Source organism: Engystomops pustulosus, chromosome 5 (genome assembly GCF_040894005.1).
Source record: "Engystomops pustulosus chromosome 5, aEngPut4.maternal, whole genome shotgun sequence".
In the NCBI taxonomy this organism is placed as follows: Eukaryota; Metazoa; Chordata; class Amphibia; order Anura; family Leptodactylidae; genus Engystomops; species Engystomops pustulosus.
This window is the reverse complement of record NC_092415.1, coordinates 165,697,468-165,722,774: the sequence shown is the minus strand read 5'-3', so window position 1 is coordinate 165,722,774 and position 25,307 is coordinate 165,697,468. Positions and strand designations below refer to the sequence as shown.

Below are 25,307 nucleotides of genomic sequence, written 5' to 3'. Positions count from 1 at the left end.
GAAAACAAATACTGTAATAAATGAAAAATTATAAGTGACAAATATAATATCCATTTTTTATTCCATTATTTCATATGTAACTTTTTATTTTATAAATGACTACCAGGCAGTCCCCGGGTTACATACAAGATAGGTTCTGTAGATTTGTACTTAAGTTGAATTTGTATGTAAATCGAAACTGTATATTTTATAATGGTAGATCCAGACAAAAAATTTTTTTACCACAGTGACAATTGGAGTTTAAACATTTTTTGCAGTACAGGCGGTCCCCTACTTAAGGACACCCGACTTACAGACAACCCATAGTTACAGACGGACCCCTCTGCCCACTGTGACCTCTGGTGAAGCTCTCTGGAAGCTTTACTATAGTCCCAGACTGCAATGATCAGCTGTGAGGTGTCTGTAATGAAGCTTTATGGATAATCCTTGGTCCAATTACATCAAAAATTTTGAGACTCCAATTGTCATTGGGGCAAAAAAAAAAAATTTGTCTAGAACTTCAATTATAAAATATACAGTTTCGACTTACATACAAATTCAACTTAAGAACAAACCTCCGGACCCCATCTTGTATGTAACCCGGGGACTGCCTGTAATTGGACCAAGGATTATCAATAAAACTTCATTACAGACACCTTACAGCTGATCATTGCAGTCTGGGACTATACTAAAGCATCCAGAGAGCTTCACCAGAGGTCACAGTGGGCAGAGGAGTCCGTCTGTAACTATGGGTCATCTGTAAGTCGGGTGTCCTTAAGTAGGGGACCGCCTGTATATAAAATCTATGAAAAGGGAGTAAAATTGTAATTTTTATGTTTTTTTATATCTCAAAAACTACTCACTACCCCTTATTGGATTTGAGTAAGTAACTGTATTGCAGTTGACTGCCAGCTGACTGACTGTACATTGAAGATGCTTGATAGTTGGCAGAATAAAACCCTATGTAAACAGGAATGTACTGCACACAGTAGGGAACATTATGGAGAAGCTAATCACAGTGGCAATCATGTAATCATAATTAATGGTAAAATAAAGTAACCCTTTTATGGGTGTGGTGATTACCAATTTTTTCTGTCTTCTCTCTAAAGAATCTGTAGTTTGCATAGCTTGTGTAAAAGAGAACCAATAAACATGTTATATCATTATTAATATATATTATTTTTTCAGTATACAGGCAGTCCCCGGGCTACATACAAGGTAGTGTCCGGAGGTTTGTTCTTAAGTTGAATTTTTATGTAAGTCGATACTGTATAGTTTATAATTAAAGATCTAGACAAAATTTTTTTCGTTAGTCCCAGTGACGATTGGAGTTTCAAAATTTTTGCTGAAATTGGACTAAGGATTATCAATAAAGCTTCATTACAGACACCTTACAGCTGATCATTGCAGCCTGGGACTATAGTAAAGCATCCAGAGAGCATCACCAGAGGTCACAGTGGGCAGAGGGGTCCGTCTGTAACTATGGGTTGTCTGTAAGTCGGGTGTCCTTAAGTAGGGGACCGCCTGTACTGTATTTTCTTTGTGTCTCTTGGGAAACACAGAACTCTGATATTTTTAGGTTATAAAACTAGATGTATGAATAGCTGTGTACATCACTTGCAAGTGATACATTGCATATCCTTATACCTTAAATAAGTTGAGGACAAATCCCTGCTGCAGCTTTCCACCAGATCGATATACATTTATAGGTGCACTGTTCCTGTATTCTATATTTAGGATCATCAATTAAGAGGTGTAAGTACCATGTGTTCCATTTTTCAAAGGGTCAAAATGCATTTCACATCCACCTTTTCTGCTGGAGTTAGTACTAGCTGCTGTATAGTTATAGTATTGTATAGTACTTTGTTACACCCTCCCTTCAGCTTCATAAAGTTATGTGATCTGTACTACAAGTTCAGAAGTGCATTGTTATTGCACAATATGTTGTAAAGAAGGCAGTACCCAGGAAACATAGTGGGCGTTAGGACCAGGATGCACTGACTAGGAGTGTCTGGCAGTGGAGAAGTTCTGTGTGAAAGGGAGGCAGTGCTGCCCTCTTAATCTGTTCATCAGAGCTCAGAGTAATATCACAAGAGAGCAGGGACCACGCATCTGGGCTGCCGTCCCTACAAGCAGCTGGGATAATATGATAACACTATTATGGAATAGAATTGCTCACTCCTTATAAGAAGATATTTAAAGAATATGGAATATTTTATTTTTACTAATGTGGAATTCCACTGAAGATGTATAATCCTAAAGAAATCCCTGGGATAACCGTTACTGGTTTGTTGATTCTATATATTTTCTTACACTGATTGGAAGGCATTTATCTAAAGATTGCTAGTAGGTTTAGAAGAGAAAAAGAAAATATACAAAGAAGGAACGTGCAAGTGGAATGTAAAAAGGAAAGACAGACCTGTGTGTGGGAACATACGGTGAGGGAAACAGATCTGGAATGAAGATAATTGGAAATACCATGACGGTGTGTGCCTTACTATACCACAAGAAACATGTTGCTGAGGAAGAGGTGCAGGTCACTGCTGTGCCAGCTGCAGATACTAGTTCTTATGTTGGCATTAGTTTTGCTGCTACTCATGGTGGCTATGCTAGATCCAGAAGCCCAGAGTGAGGAGAATGCAATCTATCTCAACCAGCATCAACGTGGTGGTGAAGGACATGGATGGGCAGGTGTTGGCTCACTGCTGGAGTCTGTTGAGGAAACAAATGAGTATAAGGTGGAGGTTTTGTCACCACTTTCGTCTCTAAGGGATGAGGAGCTAATAGCTATTGGGATGTTTGGAAGCACAAGAAGTGCTGACAAGGTCAGGAAGAACATGTACAGGATAGTGAAGCAGCACAAGAGGAAGAATGAAAAGGTTGTAGTTACTAATAATGATCAAACAGAACAAGCAAGGGACACACATGGGATTGAGGAGAATGGTAGTCAAGGAATTTCTTTACACAGAGTAATACCTGAGGGTCGACATTTACTGTGAGTACTGACAAAATGTTAACAAATATTGTTAAACGTAACACACTGTATACTAGGTTCTAAAGATGTTTTTAGTAACAATTACTAGAGATGGGTTGCCTAATTCGACAAATATTATATATCTATTGTGCACCTACAATAACATTTTATTGGGTTTAAATGCAGACCATGGATGTTGTGTTTTGTGAAGATTCGATCTTTAAACTCTAATAAAGTGAAAACCCTGTAACCCTTAAATAAATCCTAAGTCTTGTTTATTTATTTCAATATTATTTACCTGGATGATCACTGCTTTTATTTTTCTGGTTACTTTTAGGGTTTGGTTGACATAAAGGATGGATACATTTTTTTTTTTAAATGTGAAAATCCAGACTTCAGTTGCAAGCTATGTGTAGGGTGTTATTTTACAGGTAGAGGGGGGCAGTTTAGAATTGACGGAGGGTAGTATAGGGGTGGTTGTTGATAAAACTAATAGGCTAGTGTATAAGGGATGAAGTACATGAATATATTTTTATGGGACAGGGAATGGAGCCATTTGGGACCAGAAGAAAAACAGTTGAATCACTTATTTTTATGTTAGGGTAAGGTCGATATCAGGAGCACTCAAGTCTTTCCAGTGACTCTACAAAGATAAAGCATAATGGAAAGACAGATTTTGCTCACAATAACTTAAGGATATAACTGAAGACCTAATGTAACTTAACATATATGATGTTTGGGAATTGTACCAAAATTGTGCCTGAAGTTGCCCCAGATTTTATCTTTCATAATCAATTAATGTGATTAGAAATGAGCGGGATGGCTTTTTAAGTTCAGGTCAAGGGTTCAGGTGCGTCACATGCAACCCAGACATATTGCTGTACTTTCAGCCAATCTGACAAATTGACGCTCCTACCTACTAGGCATGACTGCGATTGACCAGGCCGGTCACTGTCTGGATCACACAGGATGCGGCTGAACTCTGGATCCAAACTTCCGCTCATCTCTAATCAGGCACGGTAAGACTGGCAAGTCTGTACTGTGTAAAAATTAGAAAGGGTTAGTGTTGAAAATGTGTTTTATGGGCTCTAATTAAACATACTTCCCTTATCCTCCCTAAGCTACATCATATTAGATCCAGATACGTTTGTTTCCCTGATTTGAGGCAAAGATATGAAAGATGAATACACACAACACAAGGCACTTTGCAGAACAGCATCTAGAAGAATGTCCTGTCAATTTATTTCAGAGCCTATTGTCTTGTAAATTGTACTGTTTTATTTTTTTGTTTCTCCACCAGATGTCTCAAGCAAATTTACAATGAGAACCTTCCTACCACCAGTGTTATCATCACCTTCCATAATGAAGCATGGTCTACACTACTGAGAACTGTCCACAGCGTGCTAGACAACTCTCCAAGAAAGATCCTGAAGGAAATAATCCTTGTAGATGACCTAAGTTTCCAAGGTAAGCTTTGATTTTTAGATAGAGCTTTTGCCTTAATTCTTACAGAGGACCTTTCACCATCTCTATCAATTCCAACTTTTAGAACTTCTGAATCCTCCACTCTTCTTAGGCGGTTCTGTTATTTTTACAAAATAGCACTGATAATTAGACTTTATTTTGTAAGGTGCGCGGTCAAAGTCTACTCAACATCACCACCTAAGAGTACAGACCCTGATCAAAAAATTGCGAAAGTGTGAAAAGGATATGTGCACTGAATTGGATACAACAATGGAGGGAGATGGCCTTCTCAATTTCTAAGCTTTGTATTAAAACCAAATTAGTAGATGCTCGATTCAAAGTGTTGTTCCGAAGTTCCGCTGTTACATTGTTCCAATTAGGTTGGCTTTGATCACAGGCTCAGGCGACTCTCCATGTTTTCGCTCTTGTGGTGGTGTGTGTGGGTTCCTTCCTCCACGTCTGGTGGGACCTTATTCATTCCTTGACAGACTCTACTGTTGAGAAAACTCCTATCATAGCATTGCTTAACGGTAGACTTTCCCAACTCCCGAAAGCTACACAAAAATTGATTTATTTTGGTGGTTTGTTTCATTAGTGACGAAAATAGTCATTGCAAGGGCATGGAAATCCACCACCATCCCATTTGTTTTTATGGCATCCAAATTAACATGGATCATGATCAATGACCATTTGAGTTATTTATTGGCAGGTTCGGTAGAAAAATTTTATAAAATTTGGAGTATCTGACAATCACAGATGACAACATGTATTAGTTAACTGTCCTTTACTCTTGGTGGTTCAGAGTTAATTGTCACTAATAGTAGAAGCACAAATTTCCAGTCTAAAACAGGGTTTAGCACCCTAATATTATGTGCAATTGCAGAGGATTTAAGTCTTCAAGATGTCATTTTGAGCCTTAACCATTGGATGATAGCTGTTTTTCTATTTTGGATATCTTATAATAATAATAACCTTTGGTATCATATACCTCCTGCTCGAAGGATCCTGTTTTATTCTGTAATACTTGTATTGTGATATACTAAATAAACTTGAGTTGAAAACAAAAAATTTGGTTCCAAATCTATTGGCACTAATTGCTTCAGAATGTTTGGGCAACAGAAAAATTCCAACTTAAATGCCAAATTATCGGAGTAGGGAAGAAGAGAAAAAGAAAGACTGATATTGCGCTGCTCTGGATTCACAACGATTTATTTGGTCATTCAATGATGTACAGCGGTGAACAACGCGTTTCGTGGCGTACCGCTCCCTTCATCAGGTCCAAAATAATATCTACAATATCTTTTGTAATATTAGGAAATTGATACTTATAAACTGCTAGCATCTATGAAGTATATAGCTACAGGATATATACCTAATCAAGGAATTAAGGTATCAGTTAGCCCTGGACCTGCTGTAAACATGAAACATGTCACTAAGGTGTATATATAGGTCATATATATATTCATGTGGCTGTTCATTAGTCCATAGGGACTAATGATTCATTCAGTCCATAGGGACACATCGTATTGAGTTTGAATATCCTGTAGTTTTCCCTTTTGATAAGTTGGGATAGACAGTCCGGGTGGCTTTTTGGAATCTGTTCTATTGAGATGAGAGACAGGTTTTTAATGTTGTTATCATGATGTTGATGGCAGTGCCTCGAGACGCTATGTAGCTGATACCAGTTTTTTATCTTGCAATGGTCCGTTCTATCAAGGTTTGTGAGGTCCTGCCCACATATTGATGAGGACAGGTACTTTGAAATAGATAGATGACATATTAAGAAGTACAGTTGATGAAGGTGGTAATCTCAAATTTTTCTTTAGTCACTGTGGATTAGAAGCTCTGTGTGCGATGTACGATGATGTCACAGGTGAGGCAACAGTTGCTATTACATCTATAGCTGCCTTTTAAATGTGGGAACAGAGTGGTGGCTGGAAGTTTTAAGGTCTTATCGTTATTCCGAGGTTTAGCGGGGGCCAGAAGGGTCTTCTGTAGGTCAATTGTGGACGGACAGGTAGAATTTTAGCCACAAAAAAGGTGAACAGTCCAACAAAAGTGCGCAAGTGACCCTTAGTAAATGAGCCCCTATGTCATTAGGTAAATCCCGGTTGTATTGAGTTTCAAAGCGCAAGGTAAACTCCACACATGAACACAGCTTTAATGGTTTTATGCTGCTCTCTTTCTTCATGTGCACAATACGTTTTCCCTCATTTCTCATTATTACAGATAACTTTTATAGAGATCTATTACTTGATTTCTTTTCCAATATGCACTGAGTTCATTGTTACAGACATCTGCTGAAATTTCACCAATGTCAATACAACTTTTGGGGTGCATTCACACATTGGGGCACATTTACTTACCTGTCTGATGGAGTTCACTGAAAGTGCATTGTCCGAAGATTCACTAAGATCGTGCGTCTGATATCCTGCATGAATCGATTCTCCACTGTGGTCTGACGGAGTTCACCTTCTTCTTGGTGGTGCATGTAAGTGCATTGTCTTGCGACAAAATTTGAATGTTGAATCCCATGCTCAGTCCGAATCAGTCAGATCGTCTGACGGCACCCCCCACCCCCCCCAATTTGTGTCCCATGGAAGCCAGCGCAGCTGCGCCTAAAACCATTCGCTTGCGACACAATCCCTACACAGACACCTGTTAAATACCCGTCCAAGCTGTGCAATTCCTGAAAACGGTGCACAGTCTGACAAAAGTGCAATCCACGATCCTTAGTAAATAAGCTCCATTAAGTTTTTCATATGCAGTTTCCGATGTCCAGACCAGAAGTGGAGTAAAAAAAAAAAAAAAGAGTAGCACCACTTAATAATATGTTCTCATCCATTATCATCCACACCTGTTTTTGGCTTTTAAAACTGCATCTGAAAAATTGAACGTGTGAACGCACCCTCCAAAATATAATTACTTAGTAAATGGGTGATGTATTGAATACTTATTTTGCCCACGGTTTATCTAAAGTCATTCTGTTTGTTCTCACCTTAGGTCATCTCAAGACTGCTCTAAGCGAATATGTCTCTAGAATTGGTGGCGTAAAACTAATAAGAAGCAACAAGAGACTTGGTGTCATTGGGGGTCGGATGCTTGGTGCAGCAAGGGCAACTGGAGAAATCCTTGTATTCATGGAGCCACATTGCGAGTGTTACCCTGGCTGGTTAGAACCTCTTTTGAGCAGAATAGTGAATAACAGGTGAAAAAATAAAAATGCTGCATGATAATATTTTATGTGACCAAATTCAGAAAAGCTTTGTTTTTCAGGTCAGAATTTAGAGTACCTTGCAAAAATATTTGACCCCTTTGTACTTTTCTACCTTTTGCCACATTTGTGGAATCAAACATAAAGATATAAAATTGTAATTTTTTGGGTAAAAAATCAACAACATGTGGGACACAATTTTGAAGTGGAATGAAATGTATTGGATATTTTAAACTTTGGTAAAAAATATGTGCAAGCGATCATATTAAAATAGAAAGAGTATCAAACCACTGCAAATCTACCAAAACTCGGCCTTCCTTCTAAACTGTCCTCTCAAACAAGGAGAAGACAGGTCAGAGATGCAGCCAAGATGCCCATGATCCCTCTGGATGAACTGCAGAGATCTAAAGCTGAGGTGGGAGAGTCAGTCCATAGGACAACAATCAGTCGTACATTGCAAGTCTGGCCTTTATGGAAGGGTCAAGAAGAAAGCCATTTCTCAAAGATATCCACCTGGGAGACACCAAACATGTGGAAGAAGGTGCTCTGGTCTGTCACACATGGTGGTGGCAGCATCGTGGTTTGGGCCTGCTTTTCTTCAGCAGGGACAGGGAAGATGGTTAACAAATTGCTGGGTGCAAAAGACCTGAGACTAGGACGGACATTTATCTTCCAATAAGACAATGATCCCAAACAAAAAGCAAAATCTACAAAGGAAGGTTCACAAAGAAATGCATCCAGATGTTAGAATTGCACAGTCCAGTCCTGAATCCAATCAAGAATCTGCAGAAAAAGATGAAAACTGCTGTTCACAAACACCCTCCATCCAACCTCACTGAGCTCGAGCTGTTTTCCAAGGAAAAATGGGCAAGAATTTCAGTCTCTTGATGTGCAAAACTGATAGAGATTTAACCCAAATGACTTGCAGCTGTAATAGCAGCAAAAGTTGGCGCTACAAAGTATTAACATGAGGGGGACGAATATTATGTCCCATTCTTCAGTTTCAAGTTTTTACAAAAATTTGAAATATCTAATAAATTTGGTTCTACTTCACACTTGTATCCCACTTGTTGTTGATTCTTCACCAAAAAATTCCAATTTTATATTTTTAAGTTTGAAGCCTGAAATGTGGCAAAGGTAGAAAAGTACAAGGGGGCCGAATACTTTCCCAAGGCACTGTATAATATTGAATACTTTTACAATGGTGTTTAAATCCAGCATTCCTCCAAGCAGAGAAATTGGTATTATGGGTATTATTTAAGTGAAGTATTTTACACATTTTATACTAAATTATTTATATTTTGGAAAACCGCTTTATCAAACATGACATGTTTCCATTTAAAGAAAGTACAACTAGTGATTGCTGATTATATTAAGGTATATATTTATTTACAAAGGACACGTAAATGCAATTCTTTACTGTCAGGATGTGGAGTTCCACGGCAGGGATGACCAATCTACGGGTAAAGGAGATGAAAAAGGGAGAGTCAGAGGGTGGGCCTGGGGTGTCCTCGGATGTGTGAGTAGCTTAATAAATACTGATGTATAAGAGGGCTCACCTCAGGAATAGAGTACTGCTCGGAACTCCCAGGAGGGCGCATTAGTGTAGCTCCTTATAAGATGGCGTCAAAAAGTGCTGGTGCTCCTATGTGCAGCGGAGGTCAGTTTATGGACGTCAAAGGAGTACGGGAAGAACCCGTAAGGAGTATACATAGAAATGCACGGAAATAAGCAGGGTAGTGAAGAGAAATTGTCCAGTAGGGTTTAGGGTGTGTGTAAGACTCAGAGGTCGTGCAGTGTTACCCTATACAAAACCCTATTATGGCCTGTAGGTCTATCACACCCTGAAGGCCTAGCCTCGGAACTGGGGTCCTAAATAACCGCAGTCCCGACTGGAACCTGACCCTGCAATTGCTGGCCCTGTTATTGGCCTATTATAGCAGGTAACGTCAGATAAAACGTCAGAGGAGAGTCAGTATAGTGTTGATTCTGACCCCCTATGGGTAATGAAAAACATGTCATGGCTGAGATCTGAATCCCATGTCCCGACAAGACTTGTTTCGCCCTATGGGCTCATCAGGGGATTGTTGGGTTCATGCAGAGGATACAGCCTTGTCCCTGGTGGGGGCAAGTGCGTGGTAGCCAGGCAGTGGATGGCTGGTGAGGTGTATAACCTCTCGGTAGAAGCCAAGGAGACCAGTGGGTTCTCTAGTGTGGTCACTAGGCGGCACCTCCTGTACAAAAATTTTGTACAGGAGGTTTTAATTTTTGTAAATGTATGAAAACATTATGAAACCTATACAAATTTGGTATTCCCATGATCGCACCAACCCAGAGAATAAAGTAGACATGTCACTTGGGGCGCACAGTGAAAGCCATAAAATCCAAGCCCACAAAAAAAGGGCGCAAATGCGGTCTTTCACCAATTTCACTGCATTTGGAATTTTTTTCCCGCTTCCCAGTATATGACATGAGAGAATAAAGACCGTCACTATGAAGTGCAATTTGTTACGCAGAAAACAAGCCATCACAGAGCTCTTTACATGTGTAAAAAAAAAAAGTTACAGATTTTTGATTGTGGGGAGTGAAAAATGGAAATGAAAAAACAACAAAGGGCCAGGTCCTTAAAGGGTTAAAAGAACACTGATCAAAATTAGGGTGATCACGTGACGCTAGCACCTGGGGATGCACCTCAGCCCAATCGCATATGCGTTCTTGTATTGTTAAAATGCAAAACACCTGTAGTGTCACTTTCAAATACGTGCAAGTTCTAATTTCCTTACAAACCCTATGTAACTGGCAGCCTAACTTATCAGTTCTAACTGACTTTGCAAAAACCGTGTGCCGTTCCAAAGTGACTGAGACCCTCCAGCAGTAGGTTGTCCAGATGAAGGCCAAAGGGGTAACCCTATCAGCCATAATAAGAGAAGTTAGTTGTTCAAAGTCTGTGATTTCGAGAGTATTACATCTTTACAACATTACAAACTCATTCAAGTCCTCCACGAAAAACAAATGCAAAAGAAAAAAAGCTAATGCAAAGAATCTCCATGGGTATTCGCTTCAACACTGCAGATGGAATTTCTCACCAGTTCGTATAGTGTAAAGTGCCATGACATTTAAGAGCATTTGGACTGAAAGCCCACTCTGCAGTGACCAAGCCCCTCATTAGCAGAAAGAATCAAAAGGCTAGACTTTTTCTGCCACAAAAGTTGGACTTCTCATACAGATACATGGCAGAGTGAATGCAAGTGTGTATCAGAACCTACGTCAACGGCCCATGGTTCCTTTCTTATGTACTTCACTTAATCAGCCAGCATTTCTCTTACAGAACAATTCAAAAGGGGTAAAGCTCTTCCATGAAACAGAAAACACTAAAACAATTACGGTAAATGGCCTGCCTGGATCTAAACCCAATAGAAAACCTCTGGAAGATCCTTGGTAACAAAGTTATGGCCAATAAATCTACAACAAACACAAGAAGGGAGGACAAAATCACACCAGAGCAGTGTGAGAAACTAGTGATGTCATGTGGGTGCAGATGTGCTGAAGTCATGTAAAGCAAAGTCTGGTGCACTTCCTACTGATTAGTAAATGGTGTAACCTTCAGAAAATTTTGTTCTAATCTTTCTCTGTGCTACAGTCATTGCTTTTCTCTAATTATGATCATCTAATTTTTTTTTATAAAATAAAGGTTTTATTTTGATATAAAAACCTATAATGTAAATATAATAAAAACATATTGTAAAACCCTGTTCTAGTTGCATGCTATACTCCTTACAAAAAAAATCCATCAAATGTTGATCAATGAAGATCAAAACAAGTAATGTAACATATTACAAATATAGTCAACATTTTCTGCACATTTCAAGAAACATATGTACTGTGAAAGTAGAATATATTTTGTTTCTAATAAAACAAATGTTTAAACTTTTAAATAAAATTACTTTCTTTTCACCATTATTCATCTGGGAAATTCTAGCTCTTTAATTTACCAATTTAAATAGTTTCACTGTAAAACAGATGTTAGTACTAAACTAAGTATGGTTCTTACACAATGTATAACGGCTTGGTTATAATGTAAAAGTCTATGAAACACTGCAATTTCCCAGGGGAGGGACTGCTCCCTGACTGTTATATTATGACGATGCCAGAAATAGATTTCTAAAGTGAATACGACAAGCTGCAGCTCTAAAAATAATCTATGGCTTATACCCAGATGTCAACAATATCTTTCCTACATATTAGCAATACACAACATTATAGAATATTTTTTATTGTTACATCTTAGGAAAAGTATACAGGCGGTCCCCTACTTAAGAACACCCAACTTACAGACGACCCCTTGTTACAAACAGACCTCTGGTAATTGGTCATTTATTGTACCTTAGCCCCAGGCTACAATAAACAGCTATAACAGTTATCAATGGTGTCTGCAACTACACTCACCGGCCACTTTATTAGGTACACCTGTCCAACTGCTCGTTAACACTTAATTTCTAATCAGCCAATCACATGGCGGCAACTGAGTGCATTTAGGCATGTAGACATGGTCAAGACAATCTCCTGCAGTTCAAACCGAGGATCAGTATGGGGAAGAAAGGTGATTTGAGTGCCTTTGAACGTGGCATGGTTGTTGGTGCCAGAAGGGCTGGTCTTAGTATTTCAGAAACTGCTGATCTACTGGGATTTTCACGCGCAACCATCTCTAGGGTTTACAGAGAATGGTCCGAAAAAGAAAAAACATCCAGTGAGCGGCAGTTCTGTGGGCGGAAATGCCTTGTTGATGCCAGAGGTCAGAGGAGAATGGGTTCGAGCTGACAGAAAGGCAACAGTGACTCAAATCGCCACCCGTTACAACCAAGGTAGGCAGAAGAGCATCTCTGAATGCACAGTACGTCGAACTTTGAGGCAGATGGGCTACAGCAGCAGAAGACCACACCGGGTGCCACTCCTTTCAGCTAAAAACAGGAAACTGAGGCAACAATTTGCACAAGCTCATTGAAATTGGACAGTAGAAGATTGGAAAAACGTTGCCTGGTCTGATGAGTCTCGATTTCTGCTGCAACATTTGGATGGTAGGGTCAGAATTTGGCGTCAACAACATGAAAGCATGGATCCATCCTGCCTTGTATCAACGGTTCAGGCTGGTGGTGGTGGTGTCATGGTGTGGGTAATATTTTCTTGGCACTCTTTGGGCCTCTTGGTACCAATTGAGCATCATTGCAACGCCACGGCCTACCTGAGTATTGTTGCTGACCATGTCCATCCCTTTATGACCACAATGTACCCAACATCTGATGGCTACTTTCAGAAGGATAATGCGCCATGTCATAAAGCTGGAATCATCTCAGACTGGTTTCTTGAACATGACAATGAGTTCACTGTACTCAAATGGCCTCCACAGTCACCAGATCTCAATCCAATAGAGCATCTTTGGGATGTGGTGGAACGGGAGATTCGCATCATGGATGTGCAGCCGACAAATCTGTGGCAACTGTGTGATGCCATCATGTCAATATGGACCAAAATCTCTGAGGAATGCTTCCAGCACCTTGTTGAATCTATGCCACAAAGAATTGAGGCAGTTCTGGAGGCAAAAGGGGGTCCAACCCGTTACTAGCATGGTGTAACTAATAAAGTGGCCGGTGAGTGTAAGCTTTTGTTAATTATTAACTATTGTTAATCCTGGTTCTTATGACAATCCAACATTTTTACCCCATAGCGCAATAAGATGTGCTGACTCACGGGATGAGCACTCTTCATACTCACCGGGTGCTTGCTTTACAATGAAGCAAACCCCTGTCGCAAAAAATGGTAGCATTGAAAACATCATCAAAAGTCACACAAAATCACACCACCAACAGCTCCTTAGATTGAAGTATGAAAAAGTTATTAGTGCCAGAAGATGGCAAAATAAAAAAATATATTTATTTATTGTACAGGAGGTTTTACTTTTTGTAAATGTATGAAAACATTATAAAACCTATACAAATTTGGGATCCCTGTGATCTTACCGACCCAAAGAATAAAGTAGACATGTCATTGGAGGCGCGCAGTGAAAGCCGTAAAATCCATGGCCACAAGAAAATGGCCCAGATGTGTTTTTTCACCATTTTCACTGCATTTGGAATTTATTTCCCGCTTCCCAGTACATGGCATGCAATATGAAGTGCAATTTGTTCTGCAGAAAACAAGCCATCACAGAGCTCTTTATGTGTAAAAATAAAAAAAAGTTATATATTTTTGAAGGTGGGGAGTGAAAAATGGAAATGAAAAAATAAAAAAATGCCAGGTCGTAAGGGGTTAAAAATCCATAACTTTTTTTTAATATCTTTGCATGAAAAGGGGTTGTTTTCTGTGTAACAAATTGTCCTCCCTACTGATGGTATTTCATACTACACTCCATTTACTGGGAAGCAAGAAAAAATTCAAAATATGGGGATACCAAATTTATATAGGTTTTAACAGATTTTAAAAATTACAACTTTTTGTACAAAATAACTATTTTACACTTTTCACTGATAACTTTTTCATACTTTGGTGTACGGTTGAATTTGATGTAACTTTTCTTATGGAACAAGCTGCCATTTTCATTGCTACCATTTTGGGGGTGTACAATTTTTGATCAGTTTTTATTCAAAATTGTATGTGTTGTAAAATACAGAAAAATTGCCAATTTGGACATTTTGGTGCCTTTTTCAAATACAGGGTTCACCAACAGGAATAAACATTTTTATATTTTGATGGATCAGGACTTTTGGGAGGCGCCAATACCTAACCACACAGCTCTTATATTACAGCCTGCCTGTGATAAAAAGTGTTAATGAGCGGTGTAAAAATTAAAAGCTGAACTGGGGAGGACGTTTGAAAAAAAAAAACCTGTATTCACCTGCTCTGCCACTCCCTGTTTGTTTACAGGGGCACGGAAGCTTCGCTCCGACAACTTCCAGGTGGCTTGGCACGCTGACACAGGAGATGGGTGCACTTGCTAGGCTGCCTGGGAACATTGGATCAGGTGAGTACAGTTTTATTTTTTTTAAACACCCTCCCAGCACGGCTATTTTTTATAACTGTTGGACAACCCCTTTAATATCATCAGTCGTTTAAGATGGTGTACTTACTTAGAAACACAGAAAAAAATCCCCAACCCTTCCTTGTTTGGTAAAATCTTGAGGGTTCTGTCATATTGAATACTCTTTTCTTATATGTACAAAGATTAACTGCACATAAATCCCACATTGTACTTCAAATTAGTTGAAAAATTTGGATAATATCTTTTGCGTTTAGTTATGAAGAAAACAATATTTTTAAATTCTCAATTTTCAAAGGCAAGAATATAATGAGGCACAAAGAAAATGTAAGGAAGGACACATCTGTATATTTGTGTGTATGTAGTTATTGCTAAAAAGGCAGCACACTTTATCAAAGAACATGAATACATTCTCTGAGAAATCGAATTTAGAGGAAAAAAAATACATTTATGGATGTATTAAGGAACTAAAAATGGCTGACTGCTAGACAGGACTGTAACGATAAGAAAAGATTTGATATTTTGTATAGAAAAAAAAAACAACTATTTTTTCTTATCTTTTTAAGGAACCTTATATTATCACCGGTTTTAGATGTAATTGACTGGAGAACTTCCAAGTATTACCATTCCACGGACTTGAGACAAGGGGTTATTGACTGGAACCTTGATTTTCATTGGGTTACTATGTCAGAAAGTGACCAGAAGGTGCGGCAATCTCCCATCGCTCCATTCAGGTAATATTTACATGGAGAGTTAGTATAAAGTTGTTAGGCACTGATATGGCTATAAACATATTTGTTGCTGTCTCAACAAGGTAAACCCATTCAATATGGCATATAGGAGTTGTACAAATGGGCGAGGTCTGTCTTTTTAAATTCCCCTTTATAAATAGAGGTGTAACTTGAATCTGTTGGGCCCCAATGTGAAATATGTATCAGTCCCCAACTTTAAGATAGTCCTGGTCTCTTCATATGGGGAAGAGACACCTTATGGGTCCCCAAGACTCCTGATCTCAGATACAATCCCTCAAGTTACATCCCTTTCTATAAAACAAAATGAGAGATTCTAAGTGATTCTAACAAACCAGACAGTATCTTCCATGTTGCCCTGGTCTGTCCATTTTTTATACATTAAAACATATGAAATACATAATTAATTTCCATGTATATTCACATAGGCCTCACTTCTTTTGACTATTGCCGATTGAGTTTAACCCCTTCACGCTCTGCGACGGATATATCCGCTGCGGAGCTATGAAGGGTGTATGAAGAGGGCTCACAGGCACATACAGAGATGGGCTTTGCTGCATAGTGTTAACCTCTTCTCTGCCACCGGCAATACAGTAGTATTGCAGTATATGGTAGGAACGATCGGACCATCTAGAGTTAATGTACCACAGAGGGTCTAAGAAATAGTGAAAAAAAAGAAAAAAGTTTAAAAATTTTAAAAATTTAAATATATGTATAAAATATTAAAACTTAAAATCACCCCTTTCCCTAGAACTGATATAAAACATAATTAACAGTAAAAATCACAAACACATCAGGTATCCCCACTTCCCAAAATGCCTGATCTATCAAAATATAAAACCAGTTATTGCCGGCGATGACCTCCAAAGTGGGAACTAACGCCCAAATGTCTGAAACACGACTTTTACACCTTTTTACATGACATAAAAATGTAATAAAAAGTGATTAATATGCCGCACAGTCCTCAAAATGGTAGCAATGAAAACTTTGGCTCATTTCGCAAAAAATTACACCTAACACAGCTCCATGCACCAAAGTATGAAAAAGTTATTAGTGGCAGAAGATGGTAGAATAAAATAGAGGTTTTATCTGGAGCACAGAGTAAAAGTTGTAAAAACTAAGCCCATAAGGTATTTGGAATTTTTTTCCTGCTTCCCAGTACATGGCAGTAAAATTTATTACGCACAGCTCTGTATACGGAAAAATGAAAAAGTTAGGGATTTTTGAAGGTGGGAAGCGAGAAATGAGTGAAAAAAACCCAGCGTCCTTAAGGGGTTAAGAGATATGTTAAGGTAATCTTAAAGCTAACCTGTCATCAGGAATGTCATTTTTAGCTGGTGACAGGTTCCAATAGCCTATGATATGCTTTTTTTCAAATGCCTTTGTCTTACCTCTACTCCTTACCACCCTCTGGTGCTGGATGATTGTGGAGGAAAGAAGACTGAGACACGGTCTTCTTGATCATTTTTGAAGTTTTGTCTGGTGCTCTTGTAGACCAAGAATACGCAGGCAGAGTCTTTTCCACCCAAAGTCATTTGGGGCACAGGGCTTCTGGACTACAAGGCTAAAATTTGCCTGAAGATAGTTGACTAGCTACTCTGGATGGCCCGGCAGCAACAAGAGCCCATTGACCCCTTAATTTAACAACCCATATTTATAACCAGCAATGGGAATGGATTCTTTTTTGGCATGGTCAGAAATGTATGCCTCATATAGAGTCAACCAGACACCTCCATTAGAGTCTTTTCTTACTGTCTTGTTTTGTAATTTGTCAGTGTATGTTTTGTCTTCCTTTATTCTATCAGATTGTATTGACTCCTTTTTCCAAGAATGTTGAATATTTGTTGTTATTTTTAAGATATATCTCCAGTTGGTGACTTGTACTGTTGATTACATTCAGCTTAAAAGGGATTTTTATACTTAAATCCTATCAGCTGGTCTGGGTGGCTTTCAGTTAGGGTCTTATATTTACATTGGTAAAGTTCAATGTTATTGGCCAACCCCTTTAAGATAAAGCGAATTGTTAAGTTAAAGCTAATTCAGTTAAATGTTTTACATTTATAGACTTTTTTATGTGTTATTCATTTAGGACACCGGTAATCCCTGGATGTGTTATAGCTGTTGATCGTCACTACTTCCAGAATATTGGGGCATTTGATACATTCATGAACATTTCAGGAGTTGAAAACATTGAACTTTCGATCCGGGTAAGTCAAAGTAATTTAGCATTTTATTTGTGCAATTAAAATAGAATCTAATGAAGATAATATAATAATGTCTTGTTTAGAATAAATCAACACATGGTTTATCCAGAATCTGCATAATATTCCAGGCTTAAAGGGAACCTACCACCACATATCTACCTATAAAGGGAGATCGGGTGTAGGTACATCTATAGGACGTGAGGATAGCCCTTTTAAGAGCCAATCCTCACGTCCCCTGTATCTTTTGCTAACTTTTATTACTCAAATATGTAAATTTTCTTAAGTGGCTACTGGGGTGTGAAGTAGCCGGAGCTGAGGCTACACGGCACGGCTACTCCACGCCCCAGTAGCCTCTTTGTTCCGCCTACCATAAATCTTCAGCGCGCAGCTACGAGGATCATGCCATCTGCGCATGCGCAGCGGCTCCGGGCCAGCTGTTCTGCCAAACTACACAGTGCTAGATACAGCTGTACTTGTGAATTATATTTTCTTAGTTTATTTTATGCAGCCATAAACAGGATAGGTTGATCAACACTATATAAATTAGGTATCAATCTAGAAATAATTTTTATAATTTATTTACACAACAAGTTGCTAATCTAAATAATAATCTTTAAAATGTAGGTATCCAGTGGTAAATAATAACATTAATAACATTAATGGAAGAGTTATCAATGAATTCATTGTTTGTCTTACAATGTCCCTCCCATGCAGGTTTGGCTTTGTGGTGGATCAGTAGAAATTGTACCATGTTCAAGGGTTGGCCATTTGCTTCAGAATCAAACATACAGCACAATTCAAAATAAAACATTGTTGAGAAATAAAATTCGTATAGCAGAGGTCTGGTTGGACTCTTACAAAGACATATTCTACCATAGTATTGGAAAGGAACTTGTTACTAAACCGGTAAGAACTTTGCATTGTTTCTTAAAACACTAAATTTATGATGGAGTCCATTCATTACAACCGGATTTTGTTTACACACCAAGTTTTGGCCCTAAAATGAATTGAATGCAAGGAAGCTGTATATACTGGAATTCCAAAATGAGCTTTCTATGCTTGTTTAGTGTCTGCACTGTGTTTGATTTGGTAAGTGGTATTTTTGGAGGTGTAGTCAAACCATGTGACAGAAACATTTATATCCCTCGAACAGCAACTGACCTATAGTTTTTTCGGAAGTAGGACAGCTTTGCCTATTACTTTCATTATTTATGCATGAGGATCCATCCTCCTCGGTTTAGCCTATCCTTGAACTGGCTATCTCATCTAACTGTGCCGTCCTTTGTTTACACAAGAAATTCTATGGACTAACTGCTGGAGGGAGGGGTTCCTGCTCTCTGCTCAATCTTAATAGAGGCAGGAGGGATCACATGATGTTCTTTGTGTGTAGCTGGTGAGTTGTGTTGTATGCAGATCTGTGAATGCAGAAGTTTCCTGCAAAGAAGAGTAATATACCAGATCTCCGCTGTTAATCAGATGCTAGGCTGTGATTTTGCATACTTTATCTGTCTATCACTGCACCTCAAATTGCATCATAACATTCACAGCAGCAACATCCCCTAGCTCCTGTTGTCAAAAAATTCATAGACAACAGGGAGGTTGTTAACCCTTAGTGCTCACACAGCACAGACTCAACACTGCATGTAATTGTCTCACTAATGAGTTCTAATACTCATTCCCTACTCCTATCTGCCAGGCTAGTAACTATATTGTCATACTATGCAGTGCTCAGTGCGGTAACTTGTATGAATCTCAGTGGAATTGCTAAATTATTTCAATTACTTCTAACTGCAGTTTCTTCATAATCGAACACAAAACATCATGGGAAGTGAGGGCATCTTATCATTGATTCATTTTTAGTGCAAAAACAGGAAGAGGTTAGTCTCTGCCCATTTCACTGCTACTGAGGAAGATTTCTGACGAGCAGTTTTGAAACAGAAAAACATGATAGCTCTGGAAAGAAAAGGGCAAGCGACAGAATATGGGCACCATTCTCTTTGCTTTGAAAGGGAGAATCACATATGACACGTTGGTAAAAATCATTATGAAATTGCAGTTACACCTTACACTTGTCTTGGGGTTGTGCTGGACTCTAACCTCTCCTTTTCACCATATATTCAATCTCTTGCTCACTTTTGCCGTATGCATCTCAGAAACATCTCCAGAATCCGCCCATTTCTGACAATTGAAACTTCTAAAATGGTAATTGTTGCACTTATTCACTGTCGACTAGACTCCTGTAAATCCCTACTAATTGGTCTTCCACTTACTAAACTCTCTCCTCTACAATATATTCTAAATGCAGCAGCCATGCTTGTCTATGAGACCAAACGCTACACAGATGCCTCCAGTTTGTACCAATCACTCCACTGGCTGCCTGTCTCCTTCCGTATTCACTTTAAAATAATAACCCTCCTCCACAAAGCTCTGAATAATGCTGCACCTGCCTACCTCCCTTCTCTCATCTCAGTCTATCGCCCTTATCGTGATCTTCGATCTGCCAGTGACATTAGATTAATCTCTACCTTAATTCGAACCTCTCATGCACATTCCAGGACTTTTCCTGAGTTGCTCCAATTCTCTGGAATGCCCTTCCCCAGATTCTCAAACGAATACCCACCCTCCAAAGCTTCAAACGTGCTCTTAAAACCCATCTCTTTAGGCAAGCCTATCACACCTGCTAACTGCATGAAACGTCAACCTTTCCCTTTATTAATCCATCCTATGTCCTATCTCCCGTCTGTTATCTGACAAACAGCAGACACATACCAAGCTCCAGGCTTCTCTGCAGTCTTTTTTACTTTGTACCCTATAAATAAGATGGCAGCTGATTGCTGGTTCATACAGCAGAATTTTTATTTATCAAGTTATTTATTAAATTATTTTATATTGTTTACTTTACCATTATACAAGCTCTTTTACCTCTTGTGTCAACACCCTCACCCTCATAGTATGTAAGCTCTTGCGAGCAGGGTCCTCTCTCTTATTGTTCCATTTGACTGTTTGTAATATTATATTTGTAAATGTCTCCTATGATTTGTAAAGCACTACATAATTTGATGGCTCTATATAAATAAAGATTATTATTATTAATAGCCTTAGCCAAAAATCCAAACAACTTGGAGATTTTAGATGTGATGTTCTGTATTTTCACCTATTACATTGTGTCAATATCTGTAATCATAAATTTTTTTTTCTCTCCTTTAGATTGAGATGAGTGATGTCACTGAGTTGAAGCAACTGCGCCAGAGATTGGGATGTAAAGCGTTTACATGGTTTTTGTCCAACGTTGATCCTGCTATGAACACTACACATTCAGTTCAACCATCATCAGGACAAGTAATAAATATTCTTGATGTGTAATTTATTATATCATTTTATTATATAAAATGCACTCATATTGTAAATATTCATGCCATGTTTTTTCTTACTTTTACAGCTTTTAAATTCAGGTTTTGGACTTTGTGTACAGTATTCATATAACAAAATCATTCAGCTGACTGAGCTTACTAGATGTGATGACAGAAGTAATCAGGTACTTTATCTTTCTTTCTATTTTTACTTATTACAACACAAGGTAATCATCGAATAAATATCTTGTATATACCCCCTCTCCCTAATGGGGCTAGATAATATTTTTATTTAAAAAAAAAGATAATTTAAACACTGAATGACGGTAATATTTATTAAAAACAAGTTACCGTATGTACTTGAGTACATACCTAAGTATAAGCCGGGGTCGCTTATTGTACCACAAAAAAAATGGGAAAACCTATTGACTTGTGTATAAGCCGAGGGTGGGAAATGCATTGGTCACAGCATCCCCAGTATATATATATCCCGTCGTGCAGCTAGTTGATAAAAAAATAAATAAATAAATTAACTTTTCCAACGGCCCCCTGCGGGTCTTCTGTGCAATCCGTCCGTCAGCGGCAGGTCTGTGCAGTCCACAGCCATGACGTCAGCCGACACAGGGCACATCAGGGTGTGCCGGCTGCCGACACACACAACATCATTCCAGCGGCTACAGCTGATGTCAGAGCATGTGACGTTGCACTGACCTGCCTCCACTGCCGGACGGTTCGCACAGAAGACCTGCGGGGGACGCCGGAAAGGTGAATTATGATTTTTTAATTTTTTTTACTTGAGTATAAGCCGAATTTGGGTTTTCAGCACATTTTTGGTGCTGAAAAACTCGGCTTATACTCAAGTATATACAGTATTTTCCTAGGGCAACCAATCATAGCACAGATTTAATTTCTTATAGTGCTCCAAAAAAATAAGAATACATAGCAGCTTCTCTCTACTAACTAGCCAGGAAACCTTCTGTAACTGCCATAGAGATCAGTAGGTGTTATAGAGTTATGCACAGAATGTAAACCAGTTTCCTTTGTCCATTTGCTGTACTTCCCTCTGGCCAACTCTGCTGCTGGGTTCTTCTCTATACACCCCTCCACTCCCACTTGGCATGGAGGTGGCATTAGGGGGAAAATAATTACAATTCCTGATATTGCACCAGGAATTGGGATTATTACAGTGTTTGTGTGCCACAAAACTGACAAATGTTTTAATAGCAATACAAAAACTTTTACTTTCTAGGTAATTGTCTATTATAATAAGAAAATTAAATTAAAAGCGAATGATTCTCTTTGCCTGGATGTAAGAAATGATGAAGTATTCCCAGGAAACTGTACCAACGATGTATCCACATGGGATTTTAATGAGGTAAAAATATTCTTTTTATTATATATTATAAAAATGTTAAGTTTTGTGAGATCAAGTCTCTGCATCAACTACCTATTATGTACCCTTGTGGGCTTGCTGCAGTCTCAACTCTTAAAACCACTACTTGAAAATGGACCTCATTGTCTGCTTCCAGCTCCATCCAGTTCATAGAATTATTGTAAGCAATACTCCTATATATATAAGCAATACTCCTATATATATATATATATATATATATATATATATATATATATGCCCGTTTCGACTTTCAACGTACCTAAAGAAACTATATTGCACGTAACTCTGGGACTACCTGTACTAGTTAATGATAACATAAAATGTAAGAAGTACATGTAATAACTGGTATCAGAAAAAAATCAATTTTCATTGTGTTGAATGGTTTTAATTAAAACTCCAACTGGATATTCAATGAAACATTTACAGTATTTTTCGGACTATAAGGCGCACAAAAAATCCTTTGACTTTCTCAGAAATCAAAGGCGCGCCTTATATATGAACCGTACTTACAGACAACAGCTGCCTTGAACTGTGCATAGGTCTGCCACCTGCTGGTCATTCATCCTTATAATCAGGTGCGCCTTATAATCCAGTGCGCTTTATATATGAATCTAGACATTTTAGCAGGAATTTATTGATGGTGCGCCTTTTAATCCGGTGCGCCTTATAGTCTGAAAAATACGGTAATGATGATCCCTAGACAAAAATTACATTGGATCTACTATTGTATTTTTATATTGCTCATTATTTATGTAGATATATTTTGAATTTAGGATTACTTTAACAAAGTTTTCTCACATTCAATTATTTAAACTTAAATTATATGGAGAGAGGTTTATAGATGTATAACCCCCCTGAAGAAACCCAGTAAAACTGGTTTACAAGTCTTTACCCTCACCAGTATACATTTGAGTCACATGCATAATCTGGCTCTATATGTTTTGGTATATAACAATATCCTAGGAATAACATGTACACTAATTATTAAATCTGGGATTTAAATTACAATGTACATTACAATGTACAGCATATAAATTATATTTTTTTTTTTGTAGGCTGGATCGGTAATACATCTTCCCACTGGAAAATGTATGGAGCCAGAAAAAACTCAAACTGGAAACATACTTATATACATAAAACCATGTACTTACGGGCAAAGGAACCAAATCTGGGAAATTAAACCAAAATAAACTAATTAAAATGTGGCATATATTGTATGCTTGGTGATTATTTGTCTAACTGGTCGTAAATAATCTTTCTGAAACTTAATACTAACCTGTAAAGGGAACGTGTCACCATGGGATGCAGAATACTGTACAGGAAGCATGTTATAGAGCTGGAGGAGCCATTTTGTCAACAGTTGGGGGCTGAAGAGAAGGAACTCTTAAGTCGAGGTCCAATCCATCACCCCAGAATAGAAAGTCTCCATATAACAGCCTGGCCCTTGAAGGGTTTATCCCCGGAAGGAAATGATTCTCTTAGGCCATTGTTAACACATTACAGAACAGTAGAAAAGTGGATACTTCCTGAGCTTACTTCAAAGTATGGAAGGTCTCCTATGAGTTCTGTAAGGACAGTGAGGTTGGCTTAGATCACTCAGACATTGCCAGGATACTAGATTTTTTGCTTTTTGTCTTAAATCTGCAACCTTAAAGTTTTGGGTCTCAGCACTTAGCTCCTCTTCTAGCCTCCCACCTTTGGATAATTAAATATATCAGGGCTGCATCTAGGCTTACTCTAGTACAAAAATCCCAGATTTCTCCTTGGGATCTGCATTTGGTCCTTGAAAAGAATATCCAGGCTGTTCACATTGAAACAGTTTTTCTTATAGTAATCACTTCTACAAGATGTGTTGGTGAACTCTCTTCATTTTCTATTAAGCCCCCTTACAACAGGAATGTGGGCTAACCCAGCTTTTTTTTTTTTTTTTTTTTTTTTTACAAAAGTAGCTTCAATATTTCATTGATGACAAGAAATTGTCCCACTTTCTTTTTGCAATTCTTCACCTAACCACAAAGATGAAGAATTTTACAACCTGTATGTTAAAAGGTGTATCATCCAATGTCATGGAACAACATCTTAACATATTTGTTCTCATACAAAAGTTAATACACAGTTGAAAGAAATATTGAAAAAAACTGAGGTATAGTGTATATGTGTACACAAATATTTTTCAGGCTATTTGTGTGATAATCAGTTCTCCCTGAGGAAGTGGATGGAGATCCAGTTGTTGTGACTGTTGTGGTCACAGTCTTGCTACCAATCCAAAATTTTACTTTTGATAGTGAAACTCATTTAATCAGGAATTATGTTTCAAAGTTTGTTATAATCACTTGTACTGCAAAGTTTGCTGAAACATTAGTGACCATTAAAACTGTGTATATACTTCAACACAGAACACCTGTCATCAGAAACTGGGCTAATAAATTACTACCAGTATGTTGTCTAGTAGCCTTACATCTTACAGATCATGTTTCTTTCATAGCCCAGTATGGTTCCATCACCCAGCAAATTAACTTTGAAGTGAAATGTAAATTGGTAGTATAAAGTCAAGGAGGTGGCGAGTTTAACAATGAAGTCAAGCTCTCCCTGCCTACAAACACCTCTCCCCATGACTTATGACTCATGCACCAGACTTAAAGAGATCTGGGTAGCAATGTCTCTGGGTGCAGGACCATCAATTACGGTAAAGGGGGCATTCTGAGACAGGGAAAGCTTGAATTCAGTGTTAAACTCCCCGGCTCTGACTTTATAGAATTATTTTACTCCCATATATCAACTCATTTTCAAATCTGCACCCCTCAAACTATCAGAAACAGTGTTTAAGAAGATTCTTAATCCCTTGAGATCTTCATAGTAATTAAATAAAAATGGAGGTGAAATTTAGAATTGTCCAATTTTGTTGGTAACACCTTCAATCAGCCCTAAAATGTACATATTCATAAAAGAT

General features: G+C 38.3%; 1 protein-coding gene across 1 annotated transcript; it reads left to right on the top strand.

Moving 5' to 3' along the window:
* The first annotated feature begins 2,020 nt into the window (after positions 1–2,020).
* On the top strand, positions 2,021–23,565 carry GALNT15 (polypeptide N-acetylgalactosaminyltransferase 15). Its single transcript, XM_072153684.1, has 10 exons — positions 2,021–2,974; positions 4,254–4,420; positions 7,421–7,625; positions 15,228–15,395; positions 17,500–17,617; positions 18,329–18,520; positions 20,822–20,953; positions 21,054–21,149; positions 22,214–22,339; positions 23,413–23,565. Exons 1-10 carry the CDS (start codon positions 2,493–2,495, stop codon positions 23,545–23,547), a joined length of 1,821 nt encoding a protein of 606 aa, XP_072009785.1. The 5' UTR covers positions 2,021–2,492; the 3' UTR covers positions 23,548–23,565.
* The last annotated feature ends 1,742 nt before the right edge of the window (positions 23,566–25,307 follow it).